The 17,658-nt window shown below is 40.9% G+C and overlaps 1 protein-coding gene across 1 annotated transcript; it reads right to left on the bottom strand.

Annotated features, from left to right (window-relative positions):
* Positions 1-120: 120 nt before the first annotated feature.
* On the bottom strand, positions 121-16,115 carry LOC140931460 (uncharacterized). The gene is made up of 15 exons (XM_073381273.1): positions 15,924-16,115; positions 13,924-14,118; positions 13,414-13,536; positions 12,479-12,845; positions 11,687-11,917; positions 10,606-11,012; positions 10,038-10,164; positions 9,189-9,315; positions 7,937-8,054; positions 5,985-6,191; positions 4,824-4,949; positions 3,799-4,073; positions 2,918-3,273; positions 1,585-2,339; positions 121-803 (listed from the first exon to the last, which is right to left on the bottom strand). The coding sequence occupies exons 1-15, from the start codon at positions 16,009-16,011 to the stop codon at positions 652-654; spliced, it is 3,654 nt and encodes a 1,217-aa protein (XP_073237374.1). The 5' UTR covers positions 16,012-16,115; the 3' UTR covers positions 121-651.
* Positions 16,116-17,658: the final 1,543 nt, after the last annotated feature.

A 17,658-nucleotide genomic window follows, 5' to 3' on the forward strand; every position in this document is an offset into this window, starting at 1 on the left:
TTTCAAAACGAGGCTTAGTTCAAAACTGTTCGTGTGAAAATGAGTTTCATTTACATGAGACAAAAAACTCATTTCCGTATCAAGAGGGAAGCAACGGGAGGGGTCGGGGGGGGGGGGGGGGTTGGGTTCTCGTCACGAGTTCACTAACAACAATTTTGCGTTTCTCGAGTCACTAAACAAATAGTGTATTTGATCTCTGCCAAGTGTTTGGGTGATCTCTGCGTGGTTATAAATTCCCTAGGGAAGCCAGCTGTAGGTGGGTCCGAGCGCTCTGAAGTGAGAATTTACATCAAAAGACTCAAAAGTGAAATTAAATCAAGCCGCCAGATGCTCGTGTGGCTAAATTATTGATTTAATTTCTTCAATTTATCTTCGAAGTACGTGTTCAGTAAAGAGGATTTTGGCAGTCCACGTTTCACGAAGTGCATTTAAAACACGATTCACAAAACAGTTCTTCAGTACATCACGATTCACAGACACCAAAAATGGTCGTGGTCGAACACGGCTTCACGAAACTAAGCTTGCCTCCCCTCTATCAATGGCTTCACACCTACCCTCGCTTTGAAATAGAGGCTTAGGGAAACTCGGTAGTGGCCAATTTTTATCCCTGTCTAACAAAGAAAAGGTGAAGCTAACAATGAAGGAACTTTTTTAATTGACTAGTACAGGGTCATAATTGTATGGACTATGAACGGTTTTTATCGCCTTTCGACCAAGATACACAACCCCTATCAACGCCATGATGGAGGCCACGGTCATTGCCACAAGAAGAATATTGATTGCGCTTGGAGCTGCCTCTGACCCTGAAAGAAAGACAAACAAAATTGTCAATCTGAAATACAGATTAGTTTGGGCCAGTTCTGTGCACTTCCCTTTAAAATCGTCCCATGTAATGGAATTCTGGATTCTACATAGTGGATTTCGGATTCCAGGTACTGGATTCCATTTTTTCAGTGGAACCTGGACTCGTTAGTGCGATTTCTTGAGCTGTATTCCAGATTCCAAAGCCCAATATTCCGGATTTTCCCAGATTCCGAAATCCGGATCAATTTCTTGAGATGATTTAAAAACTTGAATAAATAGCCCACGTTCGATATATTAAAATTCTAACATGACTTCGAGGCTTTAGGGTGAAAATTGCAAATTTTTCAAGACTCCATTGTCTCGCAATTCCCAAAAAAGACTTGAGCACAAAGAAAACCAAACCAAATTAGAAAAATGAACAGAAAGCCTCGGAGTCATGTTAGAATTTTAATATATCGGACGTGGGCTATTCATCATGTATCTTATGGTTTCTTTCATTGGACGTAATGTACCCTTTATTCATTCCAAAGGGTCGTTTCTCCCTCGCCTTCGGGGTTTTATTCGTGATCGGTCGGAGACTGACGTTTTTGATAAATTTTCTTTCAAAATGTGTTTAGATCTCTGTAAGCTAGTAAGGAGGCGTTTATTATGAATCTGTGTTTTACCATTTACAAGTAATTTACACGCTAGTGTTCAGCATCGTTGCGAGAAATTGGCCAAAATAAAGAATATTGAGTATCACATTTCCTTCTTCAAACCCCAACCCAAAGTGAAACTTACGATTTCCTCTTTTAGCATCCTGGCGGATACTCTTCCCTTTACCAGCATCAAACACCTTTCGGGAATTTCCTGGTTTTTTTCCTCGCTTGAGATGTTTGCTTGGCTTAGCCTCGAAAATGAACGGTCCTTTACTCACATCCGCTGACCCTAGCACACCTTTCTTTCGGGATAAGCCTGCGAATCGTCTCATGATATGGTGCGTTGCTGACTTAATGCTCTTCTTAGCGTTGTCATGGAGATTTATTTTACTGGGCGAAGACTTGTGTAACGGTGCCTTCCCGCGCTTAGGTTTTGATTCCACCACAGGCTTACCAATAGTCTTCTTTGCAGCAGCATGAAGCTTTATTTTACTGGGCGAAGACTTCTGTACCGGTACCTTCCCGCGCTTAGGTTTTGACTCAGCCACAGGCTTACTAATAGTCCTCTTTGCAGCAACGTGAAGCTTTGTATCTGTTTTCTGTTCTTGTACAGCTAATGGTTGCCCTGTGCGCTTCTCCGAGACCTTTGTCTTCTCTACGCGTTTGCCATTTGACTGTACCGCAGGTTTCTTACCTTGGTCTTGTGACACAGAGTTGTTACCTTTCATGCATCCTTTTGCACAGCGGGAGTTGGGGTCGTTGACGTCACAGACGTGAACTCGACAGTGTATAAAGACATAGTCATGGTCACCAAGGAACTTGAATGCCTCGAAACTGAATCGAATTTTGGTTGGATCAGAAGAGTTGTGGAACTGAACACTGGGATCCACCGGGCAACTGAAAAGAAAAAAGCGCAAAGCCTATGGTTATACCTTACTAGTGATAACCAGAGGTTACAGAGTGCGGGAGACAACGATCGAAGGTCAAAACGCTTTTGCTCCAGCGCTGTGGTTTGCGTAAGTTTCACGTGACAGATGGTCAAAACACGCGTGATCAGATTACGAGTGGTAGAAGGTCCAAACGCGCGTGATCAAAGTGCGTTCTGTACATTCCATACATTCTTAGTGGAAGCCCAAACGAATGCTGGCTACATACGTGCGACGCATGCGTAAAAACAACCAGGAGATTAGGATTGCGGGCTCATCTTGTCGCCTTAAATAACTTCTTAAAAATCTTTATTGTAAGGCTTCAATAATGGCGGCAAACGGCCAAGATTTATTGCGGCCATAACAAGTGGCTTGTTTGGTGATTACAGAAAAGGCATAACATGTATGAAACCTCCCAACAATGGTCTCTTACCCAAAATTAATTAAGCAATGTGATAGAGTTCCGTGAAGTCCCTCTTAAATTTTGAGAAGGTTTGTGGCACTCTTAGAATGAATGGAAAAGTAATATTGGCAACTCTCTTTACTTACCCCTCCGTGATCAAAGTGTGCCTGAATTTCATTGTGGCCTCGTGATCCTGCATAGGCGTGGAACAGCAATTAGACGCGAATATCTTGAGGTCCGTCTCACGCGTGTCCAGAGACGCCTGCACATACAGTCTCTCACGCAGATGCACGCTGACGGGAAAGTCTGCCTCCGTATATTTGGGGGATCCCGATATGACTGCTCGGCTGCCTCCCTCCCCATAAGTCTTATCTTTGAAGATGTCCAGACTGAGGGCGTAGTTTCCACGGCCCTTGACGTAGACATGAATCTTTTGAGCCACAGGTTTGAATCCAACGGCGGTGACGATTTCCAGGTCATTGAAATAACAGCTGAAGGGCACCTTGATCAAGAAAAGAACGCAAAAGTAATTTTCAACTCGGTACGACCATGAACGAAAGTTTTCTTCATAATTTTTCGCGCACGAAGTTAAGGGTATTTCATACGAAAGATGATGACGCAAATCTTCGGAAAGTTGAAAGGCTGTTTAGAAGTAGTCGAAGTCCTTAGTTTGGTGGGGGTGACTGACTCCTTAGGAATAACAGTTCATGCAATTATGATTTAGAAATAACACCAAATATTACCGCTTTAAACATGTCAAAAGTGATGCGAAATATGATGGGTAGTGTGAGCCAATTCTAGATTGTGATCAGTCATGGTTCCTCTAAGTGGCGAAGAGCACATAGGTTTAGTAAAATGACAAATAATTCTTTTAAAGACCTTTTGACTCAGTACCTTGAGGGCTGCTACCATTCGCCCTTTTACTATCCGAAGTTTCGCTAAACACCTCCGCCACTTTTGAAAATGACGAGTTCACCCAGTTAATCTTAATTAGTTTGCTATTTATCAGGTTTCTATGTTCAAGTACCTTGATCTCATTTTTTCCCACGTGTGTGATGACGTCAGAATCCTCATTGGGTGATTCCAGCACCCTATTGGTGTAGACGATGAAGTTTTTGTACACGTGAGACAGCGTTCCACACCCTGTCACATTAGTAGACAGACTGTAGTGGGTGGCGTTGCCATTAGCTCTGCACGTGGGGTCGAGAAGACTCAAATGCTCGTCTCCAAGGTTGTGGATGAGGTTTTTGGGAAGAACAATTTCCATGTGGTTTGGATTGCAAGTGAGCTGGACACCATGAGCTATCGATATATTAAAAAAGACTATTTGTAAAAACTCACAAAGATTCAGGCCTGTCGATTTTTCTTACCCAAATTTAACGAGCTCAGTGCAACTGAGCTTTGCCCTGAAAGCTCTTTATTACGAAACTAGAGACTAAGAAGAATAGGTTCTCAACCCTGCCCCACCCCACCCCCCCGAACAGCAACGATAAAAGCCTGTTTTCTGCTAGAACCCGGGCCAACTTTGTCAAATTTCACGTCATAACTCCAACTATCACCAAATAAATATATTATGGTTAGTGTTCCCTGGTGAAATTTGGGCCCGGAAAGCTTTTTTGTGTTTGTTATGTTTGCCTTCGAGATCAAAGTTTCAATAATTTTAAAAATGATGCAATAAAACTAGAAGCTAACGAAGCAAAATTGACTAGTTTGTGGGCTGGGAACTGTACTACTATTCAGCAGGTTTGGATTTTAAAATTTGCCTTCGGGGCCAAAAAGTTACCAGGACTTTCGAGAAACGTGCCCCAGGACCATTTTGTGGATGGGTAAAGGCGCTAAGTAATGACTTCACGTTTCTTGGGATCTGCCCGCCAAGTGAGAAGTAAGTGTTAATGTTGGCTTAGGGGATGAGTAGGTGGGCAGTTTCCCAGAAACGGATAATTATCCCACTTCAGCTCAGAATTGACTTAAAACAGTAATATGCTCGTGAGACAGAGGCTCGTGAGCTTTTTGATGTAATACGAAATGTGGGTCATCTCCCTCATTACTTACCTCTACAAGTTCTCTGATCTGTTGGATCCAAGTAGAGTGGTTTGGGGCATTTACATTTGTAACTTCCCAAGGTATTCTCACAGATGTGACTACAAAAGCCATTGTTAATGTCACATTCATTTATGTCTGCAGAGTTAAAAGTAAAGACAATTTAAATAACTTGAGAGAGAAATAGATAGAGGATATTACACGGTGACGCGAAGATATAAATTTTATTTTCGAGTGGCAAAACAATATTTTACGAACGAGCGCAGCGAGTGAGTAAAATATTGTTTTTACCACAAGAAAATAAAATTCATATCTTCAAGCCGCCGTGTAATGTTCTTTTTATTATATAGACAAAAAGACATTGATAAAGTAACAGAGGGAAATTACCGAAATTACGTCATCGATAAACTCACGTGTGAGATTATGGAAAATAAACCACTCGGGTCCCGGATGTGGTTTTTTATGAATTTTACGAGTGGTATATTTTCCGGTAAAAAAGTAGTGTCTATATAATAAAGCATTTTACAGAAGCAGGGTTATGGGTCCTTGCAGAAGCCATGAGTGTTTCAAACCTGCGTTTTCTTTTCGGGGTGGGGGGGGGGGGGGGTGGGGTCGGGGGTAAGAAAGGTACTAAAAAAAGTTTTACTAGGGGAGGCTTCGCCCCAAGGTCTAACTTTTATATACCATTTTTGACAGAAAAGATACCCCTTCTTTTATACCTTCTATTGACAAATGATACCCCTTTCACATACCTTGTTTAGAACTTTGCATCCCTTTTAACTGCTGTAAATACACTGTCTTTCAAATATGAATAAATCACAAAACCGGGAGATTTTCTCAACTTTTTCCGAGAAATAAAATGCATCTGAAGCTCCTTTTGAGTCTTAACAGATCGTAATGATGGATTTCCGTACCCTTTCATATACTTCGGTTCCTAAAATCCCTGCCCTTTCATATATATACCTGAAGCCTGAAAAAGGTACCCTTTCGGGTGGAACCTGTCCGCATAGGACATTATAGGGAGTACCTCACTCCCCTGGGGAAGACTCTGCAGGTTAACGCTTACTCTCACTGCTTCCCAATAAATTTTTCAGATATTTTTTTGTCAGGTGAATAAACATTAGAGTGCGTATTTTGCCCATTATCAAAAACAGTGTCTTCTTTGTCACATACCATCACAGGAAACTGGGAGTGCCGCGTCGGTCCATGTGCCATCCATTTGACAGTGTTTAACAGCCGGTCCAACCAGTCTGAAGCCTTTATGACAATCAAAAGGACAGGCCGTCCCTACCACACTTGAGCCACGGGTACAGGGGGGTTTGCTTATAACGCGGTGTCCTAGCTGAGGGGCGGGGCATTTGACCACTCCTCGAGCATTTACTGGAGATAGATACAGACAAAGGGTGACTATTTGTTGGTTTTGAGGATGACGATCTTGGTTAGCTGTTAAAATTGCTTGATTATCTTTCGAATCTCTCTATTCACATTATTAGGTGACTGCGTGCTTATTTTAGTTCAGTTTAATTTGGTTTATTGATATTTGTCAAGAAAGAAATTACATACATACAAACAGCAGCAGGCTGACAGGAGATGAAAACACTATAAGACCCCTAATTGAATTTCAACCCCCACAATATCTAAAACTATAAGACGATATATACTAAAATCGGACGAAACGAAGGGTGTGCGCTATAAGAATGTGCTACAGGTGCAACTATGGCGACCGATACGAACTCAGCCTGGCTTTATAGTGAGCATGTAGAAAACTTTTTAACTGTTGAGCCCTAGTAGCATGCTTAACAGAATGAGGGAGACTATTTCAAACTCTAATAATCCTGGGGAAGTAGGACTTAGTAAAGTAATCCTGGCTGTGAAATGTTCAGCTGCATCAAGCTTGTATACAAGCTCTAGACAAAGCCTTATCGAAGTTGACAGTTTTGGGGGGGACTCGGATGCTTTCCTCCCCACCCCTCACCCATCGAGTCCGAGAACATGGCATAGTCAAACCTTTATATAAAGGCCCTGTATAAAGTGGTCACCCTGTTTATTAAGGCCACCGGACAACTTCCCAATGAACCATTGCTCCTGTATCTCACAGATGCTGACTCAGGGCCCCCTATGAAAAAGTCGTAAATAACCCCCCTGGCATCTGAATAAAACCTCAGTTGTCGGCATTTCAGAGCATTGGATAGCAAGAACGTTGCATTTTTCTACATTCCTTGATCAGTGACGAAAAATTTCTGAACTGAAGTGAGTATGGTTCATGTCAGTACTGAGAAGTAGAATATTTACTTTCCTTTTTTCTAATGACACTTTTAATGGAATTGTTTAATGTCACTGAATTATTTCCATCATGACTTTAAAACTAGCAGGTTTGTTTCTTAATAAAGACTACAATATCCAATAAAAAATAAAGAAAACAAATCTTTGGCATAGCTGAGTTACTTAGCGGAAAGTAAACCCTGCACCGGAATAACTTATCATTAGGATATAGTAAAAGAGGCATATCAGGAGCCGATTGTATCGGCTCCTAGCCATATATATTTTTACTAGCGAGAAGCATGCCAAAAAGTATCTAAAAGCAAATTTTCTCGATGCCCTCTTTCCTTCAATGAATTAATATTTCTAATAGGTACTTTTAACGAGTATTAAACTGAAAAGGTGTCTTCGTTCAACAAAAAGTGATCGAAATTCATTCATTATTTTCAGCTTTGAAGGCGTTCGTGATCCTATCCTCGGTAGTAGAACTGAAAGTCTCTACAAAACAGAAACCTTTCCAGCGAAAAAAGGAAAGTATATATTCTGTTTCGAGAAAATCAAGGAGCGGAATTGCAGCAAAATAACAATTAGATGCCATCAACATTCCTGTCTTGCTATTTATTTTACTCTTAGTTTTTCTGAGTCATAAGCTCCTGGTCTCGCATCGGTCCGATCGCTTCAGATTCTAATTTTAACGTTTGCCTGATTTAAAGAATAGAATGAGACTCAAGAGTAAGATACATTAAGGTGCCAAGATGCATGAATTTGTCATAAAATGGTCACCTTAATCATTCCCAAAACTCGTGTTTGCAAGCCCAAAAAAGCGCCATTTCGAATCAATCATAAAAATTAAAGGGTATACTTACGTTGGGTTGCAGCTAAATGACCCAACAGGCAAAGGAGTAGAAGGAGACATGAACGAAACATGTTTTTGTTTTGAGACCGGGAAAGATAAAAACCCTTGCCCACCCAACAAAACCTACACTAAAGTCAACAAACTTTGGGACTTTAAAGGAATTTTGGTAAAGATCATTAAACTGAGAACTAGATTAACATAACAATGACCTCCCACGTTAGACCCACATATTGTACAAAAAAGCCCGGAATATTGAGGAGGTTTTCAAAGGCTTTAAAATTCTGTACTGAGTACACAATTTTGAAAGCGAACTCAAACTTATGTAAACATATTAAAATACAAGGCACTATAAAAATTCCTTTGAAGGTATGAAAGAAATTACTGTTCACTGGCTGCTCTCTCTTTCGTTCTCTTTTTTTTTCCTTCTTCGCTTATTCGGAAATTGTTGGAAATGATTTGGGAGAAATGATATGATATGTGAGATATGCGTCAGTCTAAATGCCGTCCGCATTGTTCAAAGAAACGTTTTCAGTGAATATTGTGGTATGTATGTAAGTATGTATTTAATATTGCCGCCGCAAAATCTACTAATTGATGGCTTTAAGTTAATGGTAAATAAAGATCACCCTTGTGTAATTATTTGTCCAGGGCCCAGGGTTTTAAATGTCAACTTTCAATCCGGATTTAAGTAAAACTCGACTTAAACATGCAAAGGGACCTGTATAATAATGGATCCGGTTTATTAAACGTTGGATCTGCTTCCCCGCCTTAGCTCAACGGACAAGGCTCATGCATTCTCAACCTCGCTCTTAGGTTCTCTCTGGGTGGGTAGGACAGAACCCCGGGAACGAGGATTAATGCAATCTTTCCTCGTATTAATGACGATTTTAGCCTTTCCTTTCCTTTAATCGTGGCCAACGCCTTTCAATTTTCAGCCTGTCTTTAACTCGACTTAAGCATGCAACGGGTCTGGATTGGCGTTGAATCCGCTTCCCGGCTAATGCCTAACGGGCAGGGATCATGCAATGTTTCCTTGTATTAGTTGGGTATCTTTTTTAATAACGACGAGTTCAGCCTTTCTTTTCTTTCAACCGCGGCCAACGCCTTTCGATTTGCAGCCTATCTTTAACTCGACTTGAGTATGCAACGGGTCCGGATTAGATCCAAATTATATAACGTTGGATCTGCTTCCCGGCTAATGCCTAACGAGCAGGGATCATACAATCTTTCCTCGTATTAGCTGGGTATCTTTCTGAAATAACCATGAGTTCAGCCTTTCTTTTGTTTAACCGTGACCAACGCCTTTCAGCTTTCAGCCTATCTTTTAACTCGAATATGCGACGGGTCCGGATTGCATCCAAGTTATATAACACTGGATCTGCTTCCCAGCTAGTGCTTAACGGGCAGGGCGTATTAGCTTGGGTATCTTTTTATGTAATGTTGGTAAAGCCTCTGCCAAAACCTATCGGGGTGTGATCATTCCGGCATTAAAAGTTTCTGAGTTGTAATTCTAAGTGCATGTTCTTGTTTTTTGATGTTTTTAAGATACCGCTTTTAAATTAAATCATAAACCAAGTGAGCGTGAAACGAACTTTCAATCACTTGATTTGAGTAAGACAAAATGCAATTCAGGCCTTATGTTTCTGAAAATAATGAAAATGACTTTATTGGGTCATTAAACGACGTCCTCTCTTGTTGGCAACCTAGTAATTTGCCTTGTTACTCGCAAAATAGGAACAGAAACAAAAAACAATTATTACGCATAAAAGTCCCAAAATAAAAGACTTCTACACATTACGTATGTTTTTTTTGTTCCAATGCAAAAAGAAAAAAATTAAATTGAAACATTAAACTACACAGGGTTTATGATTTGAATGGAGAGGGATTATCAGTCAACAGAAAACAAAAAACAAAAAACAAATTGCAAAGTAAGAAGGATGTACAGTGTCAGTGGGTTGTCACTGAAAAAAGAACGGGGTAGTTTCACTTTTCTCATACCAATTACCAAAATTACAAGTCAGGTTCACATAGTTGTCTTTCTGTCAAGGTAACATGAGTATTACAGAAAAAATATTGTTATTGATTAAGTGTTCCATTTGGTTGTTTATCACTGGTTGACCATCTTGTATCCTCGTCCACGCTTCACCACACGCGTGATGTGTATCACGCCCGCGAGAGCAAGTACGCTTGCCGCTGCAACAACCGCCATGAGAGCGTTTGTCACGCGTGGATTCCACCCTGAAGATAAAAAATAGTAATTGTCAGTGCGGGATAAGAGGTAAAACTTGTCTTTTAAAACAGCATATAATTCTTTCTAGCGAAGCGAGTTAGGTTGCGGTACAATACTTCTTTCTCTTCAAAGGATAATTCTATGAATTTGTTTAAACTTTTTCCCGATGTAATCCTAGTTAAACGTTGTTTCAAGTCGCATGTAACAAAATTGATCCCCTCCCTTCTGGGATATACAACCGGTTTTAAAACAACATTTCGCGACAATTTGTTCTTGTCAATTATGAAATCTTTCACTGCAGCCGGTCTAGCGAGCAAGAATGCGACTTGACAAATATGTGGAGGAGTTCATCCATCCGTCCGTCCGTCCGTCGGTCCGTCTGTCCATTCATTCAATCATTTCATTTCATTCTTCAACTCGGTGAGTTCCAATCAGCCGGCAGATCTTACCTTCTTCCTTTCTTTCTTTCTCCGCCCCACTTTCCGCCAGCCTGGACTGATCTTGTTGAGGTCCCTTCAGCTCAATAACAGGCCCATCGTAAAGGGTGTCCTCATTCAACGAGAAGGGGCCTTTAGAGATCATATAGCTCGGGTCGTTATCCCCCACCTCGCGCTTTGACCTGTGCTGCGACTGTTCCTTTAGCTTCTCCATAACGCTGTACGGCGGGTTCACGTGTAATCCCGGAATGCATCCCTTGGAACAGCGGGAATTGGTATCGTTTACTCGACACACCACCACACTGCAGTGAAGATACACGAACGGGAAATCTCCGACGAATTTGAAGGCCTCCACGCTGAAACGTTGTGTTTGCGGAGACGAGGATGCTTCCATTCTGACCGTGCTATCTGTGGGACACCTGGTGAAATGGTCAGAGAATGTCAGTCTGAAATCGTCCAACCCGCCCCCCCCCCCCCCCCCAACAGGCGGCAAGGCGAGAGAGACCCCCGTTGGGGGTGGGGTGGGGGTAGGGGGGAAGAGGCGCAGGATATTTCAGACTAGGTCAGGTGTAAGTCAAGGTTTTCAATCCATTTGTTTCGAGCGTCAAGCGTGAATGTCTTTGTGTCTTTAACGGAGAGGGAATTTTCTTGGAATTCGCATATGACAAGGAAGAGAAATACCCAGCACTATGATGCAATTAAATTCTGGGACCGGTATGGTAAACACGATATCAAAACCAAAAGAGTAAAGGAAAATTGATTACTTTTAATGGATAAATAAATGTTCCAAAGATTTCATTTTATACTCTAAGAGGATGTAAACTGCCTTGACGTCATCAAGTTACGTTGCTACTGCGCACGCTTACGTATGTGACGTCAAAATTATACTCGTTATATACTTTGACATGTTTCTCAAAAGACAATCCAACAAAGGTATTCTAAAAGCACTTTTCTTCCACAAACGTCGCAGCCAAGTAAATTGACCGGTCTGTCAAATTTCACGACCCAAGGGTTATGGGCTCCAGACGACCCTTGTTGCTTATTTTTTTGTTGAGTAGTTTTGAATTTTATGAAAAGCAAAAGCTTTACGCACCCTTCGTGTATCAGTTCATGCCTGAACCTATGTTCTTTCTCGTGGTCAGCGGTAGGTGTGGAGCAGCAATTTGCCGCCATGACTTGCAAAGTTTGATCCAAAGTAGCAATTGACACTTCATAGTAAAGCCTCTCACGGTAAGCCACTTCAACTGGGAAATCATCCCACGAGTACATACTCTGGTAGTTCTGATCGTGATAAAAATCCATACGGACTGAAAAACGGCCGTAACTGCGAAAAATAAAATTGATTCTGATTGAGTTAAAATTTTATTGATAATGAAGGGTACTAGATTCAAGCTTTTCTGGTAAACGCCATTAGGGAGCTTCATCAAAAACGTTTTTGAGCGACGCATGCACACGTCAACCAGAAGTATGGCCACTTCCTTTTAATATTCCTTGACGCTTTCAAATTTGTATTGCTAAGTATCTTTTTTGCTATAGAAACGATTTGATTAAAAATTTCTGCCCAAGATATCTGCTGTTCAAAGAAGGGTGACCGTACACTTTGAGGATTTTCAAGATTTCTGAAATGCGTCAGCTATCTACTTCGTTGCCAAAAAAGGAGATGAACGACAGGAGATCTTGAATTACGTTCATACTCTTGTGTCGATGATTATACATGACTTGAACATGGAGAAAAGAGATGGGAAAGAAAAAGTCTTAAAGCAAAAAGTTTAAACACAGACTGCTGGTAATAGATTGTCCGTTTTCGTTTGGGTACATTTCGCTCACTTCCGGTTTTATTCCAACAGAGACGAAATAACCTAGTTATATGTACTCTGCCACTTACCCTTTCTCGTTTAGGTACAGCTGTTTTACTTCCGGTTTTATTCCAACTGAGGAAGTGATACCGTTGTTCAAGTAGTAACAACAGAACGGTATATCAAACTCGTCCTTTCCCACGCGTGTGATGATACTACCAGGTGAAGCTCTCTTCTCCACAATTCTGTTACTGTAAGCGATAAAGTTTGGCGTGCTACGGCGTTTGGTGCCGCATTTGTCCAATGCAGTGTCAAAGATGTAGTGAGTAGGTGTCTCTACTACGTTACAGGTGGGGTCTAGTAGACTAAGGAAATCGCCTTGTAAGTCGCGCAGAGCTGTTTTGGGAACAGTAACTTGTATAGCGTGGGTGCTACAGTTTAGAAGCAGGCCAACAGCTGAGGAATGACAAAACAGATGTATTGTTAATAACTACGAAGTGCAGATAATAAATTGGGCCCTACACTACGCTGCTTAGGATTTGCAAATGGACAGCTGGGAATTAATTTATATTTACGATGAATAATCACTTTTCTCTCCCCTGCGTGAAGAGAAGGTTTTCAAAAATACTTCAACATCGGTGCATTTAAGGGTGGGGCCACGGGGACCTACCCCCTTAAAACAATTCTCAGTAAAATACAAAGTGTCTATACACCTGGCATGTGTCCCGGCCACCCCTCATGCATTGTTTGGATCTGCCCTTGTTGACTTCTCTCTTAGTTTTTAGGCACCTTTTGGCAACAAAGGAAACACATCTAGGACTTATGAAGATAGATGGTCCTTAATTCGCTCCTTCAACACGATTTTTTCTGGTACAGTTTGATAGGGATACAAACAAATGCTTAGGGGTCCTTTAGCGCCAAGATACAGATCTGAAATGTTCATTCTTTTGGTTTTAAACCTCAAGTCTAACTATAAGTCAAGTTAATAAAACCATGTTCACGTTCTTCGTTACGTATCACAAACCTCTACAGTTGCGTTGGTCATCGGAGAGAACCAAAGGGTCTGGGCATGCGCAGTGATACCCAGGTTCATCGTTAACACACTCGTGGCTACAACCGCCATTTTGGTGGATGCACTCATTAATATCTAAAGGAAAAAGTATATCGTAAGATGTTTAACTGAAACATATTTGTAAAATATTTTTAAGCCTCTAAATAAAACAGCTCATTTGAAATCTCGTTCAGAAAGGACTTTTATAACGCTCGTCAAACAATGCGATTTCCGTTGATTTTGTTTATTCTGCCGCTGTGTTACAGTAATGGTTTGATCATTTCTTTGGTCTGGTGAAAAACAAACCCAACTTTCAAGCCAAACTATTTTTCGAGGCCTTTGATTTTTGCAATATATACTGCACCATTTCTCTCACTTTCCACCCGTTATCTGCCACACTAGGTTTAACAGGACCCCTTTTCTCTTTCGCTTTCCCTCCTTCTATATTCTTTCATGCGCTATGGTTGACTACAGTCTTATTACCTTGACAGCTGATTGGTCCTAGAGTTGGTGGTGACCAGACTCCCTGACCGCCGCATTGTTGGAATGGAGGTCCATTGAGTGTGTAGTTATCCGGGCAGGACAAGTCGCACACAGTTCCTGAGGGACTTGGTGCTTGAGTGCAGGAGTCTTGAACTATTACATACTTTCCAACAGAAAGAGGACTACAAGAACTGCCTACATATCAAAGAAAAAAAGGTGAAGTGTCTTCTTTCGCCCCATATGTGGTGAAAACAGTTAACGAAGACAGTCTTGGATTCTGGATTCCACGCTGACGATTCCGGATTCCACGGACTGGAACTTTTACAATACAAGTGTACAATCCTGGCCACAAGGGTTAGGGGCACTTCTCTTACCCCTCCCCTTTTTGGTAAGAAATTGGAGAGTGACTGTCAATTTATGATTGTCAATACGGCTATGCTTAGGTGTTCCCCCCTGAACAAAGTTAAAGTTCGTACACTTTAAAATATTTTTCAAAGTTTTTTTGGCCTGTAACACCCAACACTGTTCAGGAGTGGAGGGGGATTAATGGAAAATCCACGGATCATGTGTAAATGACTAAGTGTCGCAAACGTTTAGGCCAGGATTGTAGCTATTGTTTTCTGACTCTAAAATAACTGCTACACTTGTAAATACACTTGTAAAAGTTTTATTAAATTGATCTCTGGATTCCTGATTCCTTATCATTGGAACTTGCATTCCAAATTCCAATCGTTAGCTGGATTTTGGATACCTTTGAGCTGAATTACAGATTCCGGATTTTCCTGGATTCAGGAACCCGGATTACCACTTCGGGCGACTTCATGCATTGAGTAGGAACCTACCTCCAGTTGAAAACTCTTTTACTCCACTTTTTTCTTCATGTGAAACAAAGAAGGGATTTCTTTAAGTTTTAACTTAATTATACTAAATTATTTTTGAGAGTGACGATTTTTCCGCAACCGCTGCGTAAGTCGACAATCAGGTACGAAGTGGAGCAAAATTGACGAAATAAGCTGCAATGCGACCGCCCTCAATCCGGCGAATCTATAATCCTAGTGACTTTTTGAGCGGTGAATGGAAATTCTAATATCAAAGTGTTTGGTCGGCCGGTCATGTAAACAAAATGCTTCAACGCCTTACGTCTATTTAGACTCTTAGTACCGCAATGTAATTTAAACATGCCGCAAAACAATCAACGTTGCCGCGAAAAATTAAACGAATTATTTTAAATCCCATTTAAGTCTCAAAATTTATTTCCTTAACGAGAAAACCATGAAGGCTTGGTGTTTTTATTTAAGGCAAAGAAAATTTCGTTCTTGTTGTTTTCAGTCGCAAGTCTTTGATACGTATCCTAAAAGATGGATATCAAACAAAATCAAACAAAGAAATTACTTTGTTGTTACTGATTCTCGGTTTTATCGAGAGTGGTACTCTGATTTAATAACGTCAAATTGCCATACTTTTACTAAAATATATGTGTTAAAACGCACAGGGCAAGATAATAAGTTGATAGACATCTTGAAAAAAAGATCTAAACCTTGAAAACAAAAATATTTGTTGCTGCGGTTCAGCCCCAGCCTGGCTGTCAAGAACGTGTTGCATTTTTAATGCATCTGTGACAAACCTTTTACTGCAAGATACAGGGATGCTACCCGACGTTAACTTTATGTAGAGCTATATCTCTTCTATATATCTCAAAAGCTTCTTTATACTAGGAGACAATTACAATATCTTAAGGCGTTGTTATAATACCTCTACACTATAACACGCATGCAGTGTTCCTAAAAATGTTTTTCTCTCAAAGAGGAGAGTTACAGCCCTGGCAAGTTCATGCGTTTGCATCAAATTTTTGATCACGAAACTACGAAGCCTTCATTTAAAACGTCTCTGTGGTTAGTTTCCATATTACTTGCTGCTTCGGGTCTTAGTGGCTTTACTATCCTCGGGTAAAACCTTCATATTTCGCTGTTCATTTCATGGAAGTGTCTTAGTTCACTTACCTGGCTGGCCTACATCCGGGGCATTTACTATAGGGTCCGCTGCTGCAGAGAAAATAATCAAAGAAGCGAGGAATACTAAGCACTTCATTTTTGTCCTCAGTGGAATATGAATCTCCTTTCTCAAACGCTCGTTTCTCACCAAACAGCCCGTCGATATTTAAATTGCGGGCGATTTAATTCCCCTGATTATCATGACAAAGCCTCCTACACCTTATCAAGAAAAACAAACCAGGCGACTGGTAATTTTCTACAAATTCCTGCAGACATTTGCTGTGTAAAGAAAGTCAAAAGTCTGCAAACAGCCTTAATCCGTGCTTGTCATCTTGATCAAACATTGCACTTGGAAGTAATGAAAGATTCCTATGCATCCAAAGTATAGCTTCCAAAAAACCACGCACCAATGCTGAGCATAGAATCGAAGATATTCGTTCATTCAAGTACTTTTATTGATTAAACAGGCTTTCCTATCGTTTTCTGAACTGGCAGCGTGTACTGGTAATACTCTTGTAGTTAACTATAGAGTCTACTATTTCTTGCTGCAACTGCGCTTTGAACCGCCCCAGGGGTGGGGGGTACATGACCACGTTTGGGCGAAAAGAGCATCTCTAGACCTTGTTTGGGCAACGAAAAAAATGAAAACTTCTTTGTTTCTTAAAGATTGTTTAGGACATGGTCTGAGGTGCGTAAGATTTTATAGGTAACGCTATTTAGTCAAAAGACAATTGGATATCCTACCCCTTGTGGGGTATGCCATCCCAGGATACCTCAAATGCATGGACCTATACAGGGAGGATTGCCTCTGCAGAAGTGTTCCATCCAGATTCGTTTCCATGACGACTGAATACTCAAAACCAGGGTGTAACCACTTTTGGTTAGCGATGAGACGACGGGGACGTCAACGAGTACGGCATAAAAGCAATAGGTTTAGATTGGAAAAACAAGAACTTTTCACACACTTCACACTTTTTTGCACATTTTTTTGCCGTCACTGCACGACTACGACGTGAAAATGCCTAATTTCATGTTTTGTGGAGCACGTGAACACAAGGCAACGACTTTCCTTTTCTTTTCCCGAACTTCCACATAGCATTTAGAATTCAACTCCAGAACAAATAGCTAATATTTGACGAATTGAATGAGATAGAATAAGCGCGATGAAGTTTGGAGCAGCGCGACGTCGCTTTGAGAAGTTTCGAAGTGATTTGTTGAAAACTACCAACGATATAGCTCCGAAAAGTCGCAGACGTTTGTATCATCACAGGCAGCCCAATCGCACTATGAGTGGATTCGGGCTTCAGAGGTCATTTGGTCGGAATATACGAGAATTATTAGTGTATTATCTGATGCCAAAAAAATGTAAAAATCTTAAAGATACGAAGTCTTCTTGTTTGTCTATCTGTAATAGTATCCTTTAAGATAACGAAGGTCGATATTTCTTGCACGTGACTCGGGCCCTTATTGTTCGAATTTTATCACATGTATTCGAATCTACAACGCTAAGAGAAAAATAATCATGATCACGCGACATATTGATTCAAAAAAGTTCCCTTACCTTTAGTTCATAGCTACTCTGTGTCCTACGGCCGGTTTAAACGCCGTTTAGTCGACTTTCTTTCCATCGACTACTTTTATAGTGTTCCTCTGAAGCCCGAACCCACTCATAGTGCGCTTGGGCTGCCTGTGGTATCATATTATTGGGCACGATTCTGTGTACAATGGGGTTGACAGGCCTACA

Source organism: Porites lutea, chromosome 3, assembly GCF_958299795.1.
Source record: "Porites lutea chromosome 3, jaPorLute2.1, whole genome shotgun sequence".
Lineage (NCBI taxonomy): Eukaryota > Metazoa > Cnidaria > Anthozoa > Scleractinia > Poritidae > Porites > Porites lutea.

Coding starts and splice junctions, on each gene's coding strand:
- LOC140931460 (XM_073381273.1), bottom strand. CDS start 16,011: ATGAAGTGCTTAGTATTCCTCGCTTCTTTGATTATTTTCTCTGCAGCA. Junction 14,119..15,923: donor CCCGGATGTAGGCCAGCCAG/GTAAGTGAACTA, acceptor TTTGATATGTAG/GCAGTTCTTGTAGTCCTCTT. Junction 11,013..11,686: donor CATGAACTGATACACGAAGG/GTGCGTAAAGCT, acceptor CCATTTCACCAG/GTGTCCCACAGATAGCACGG.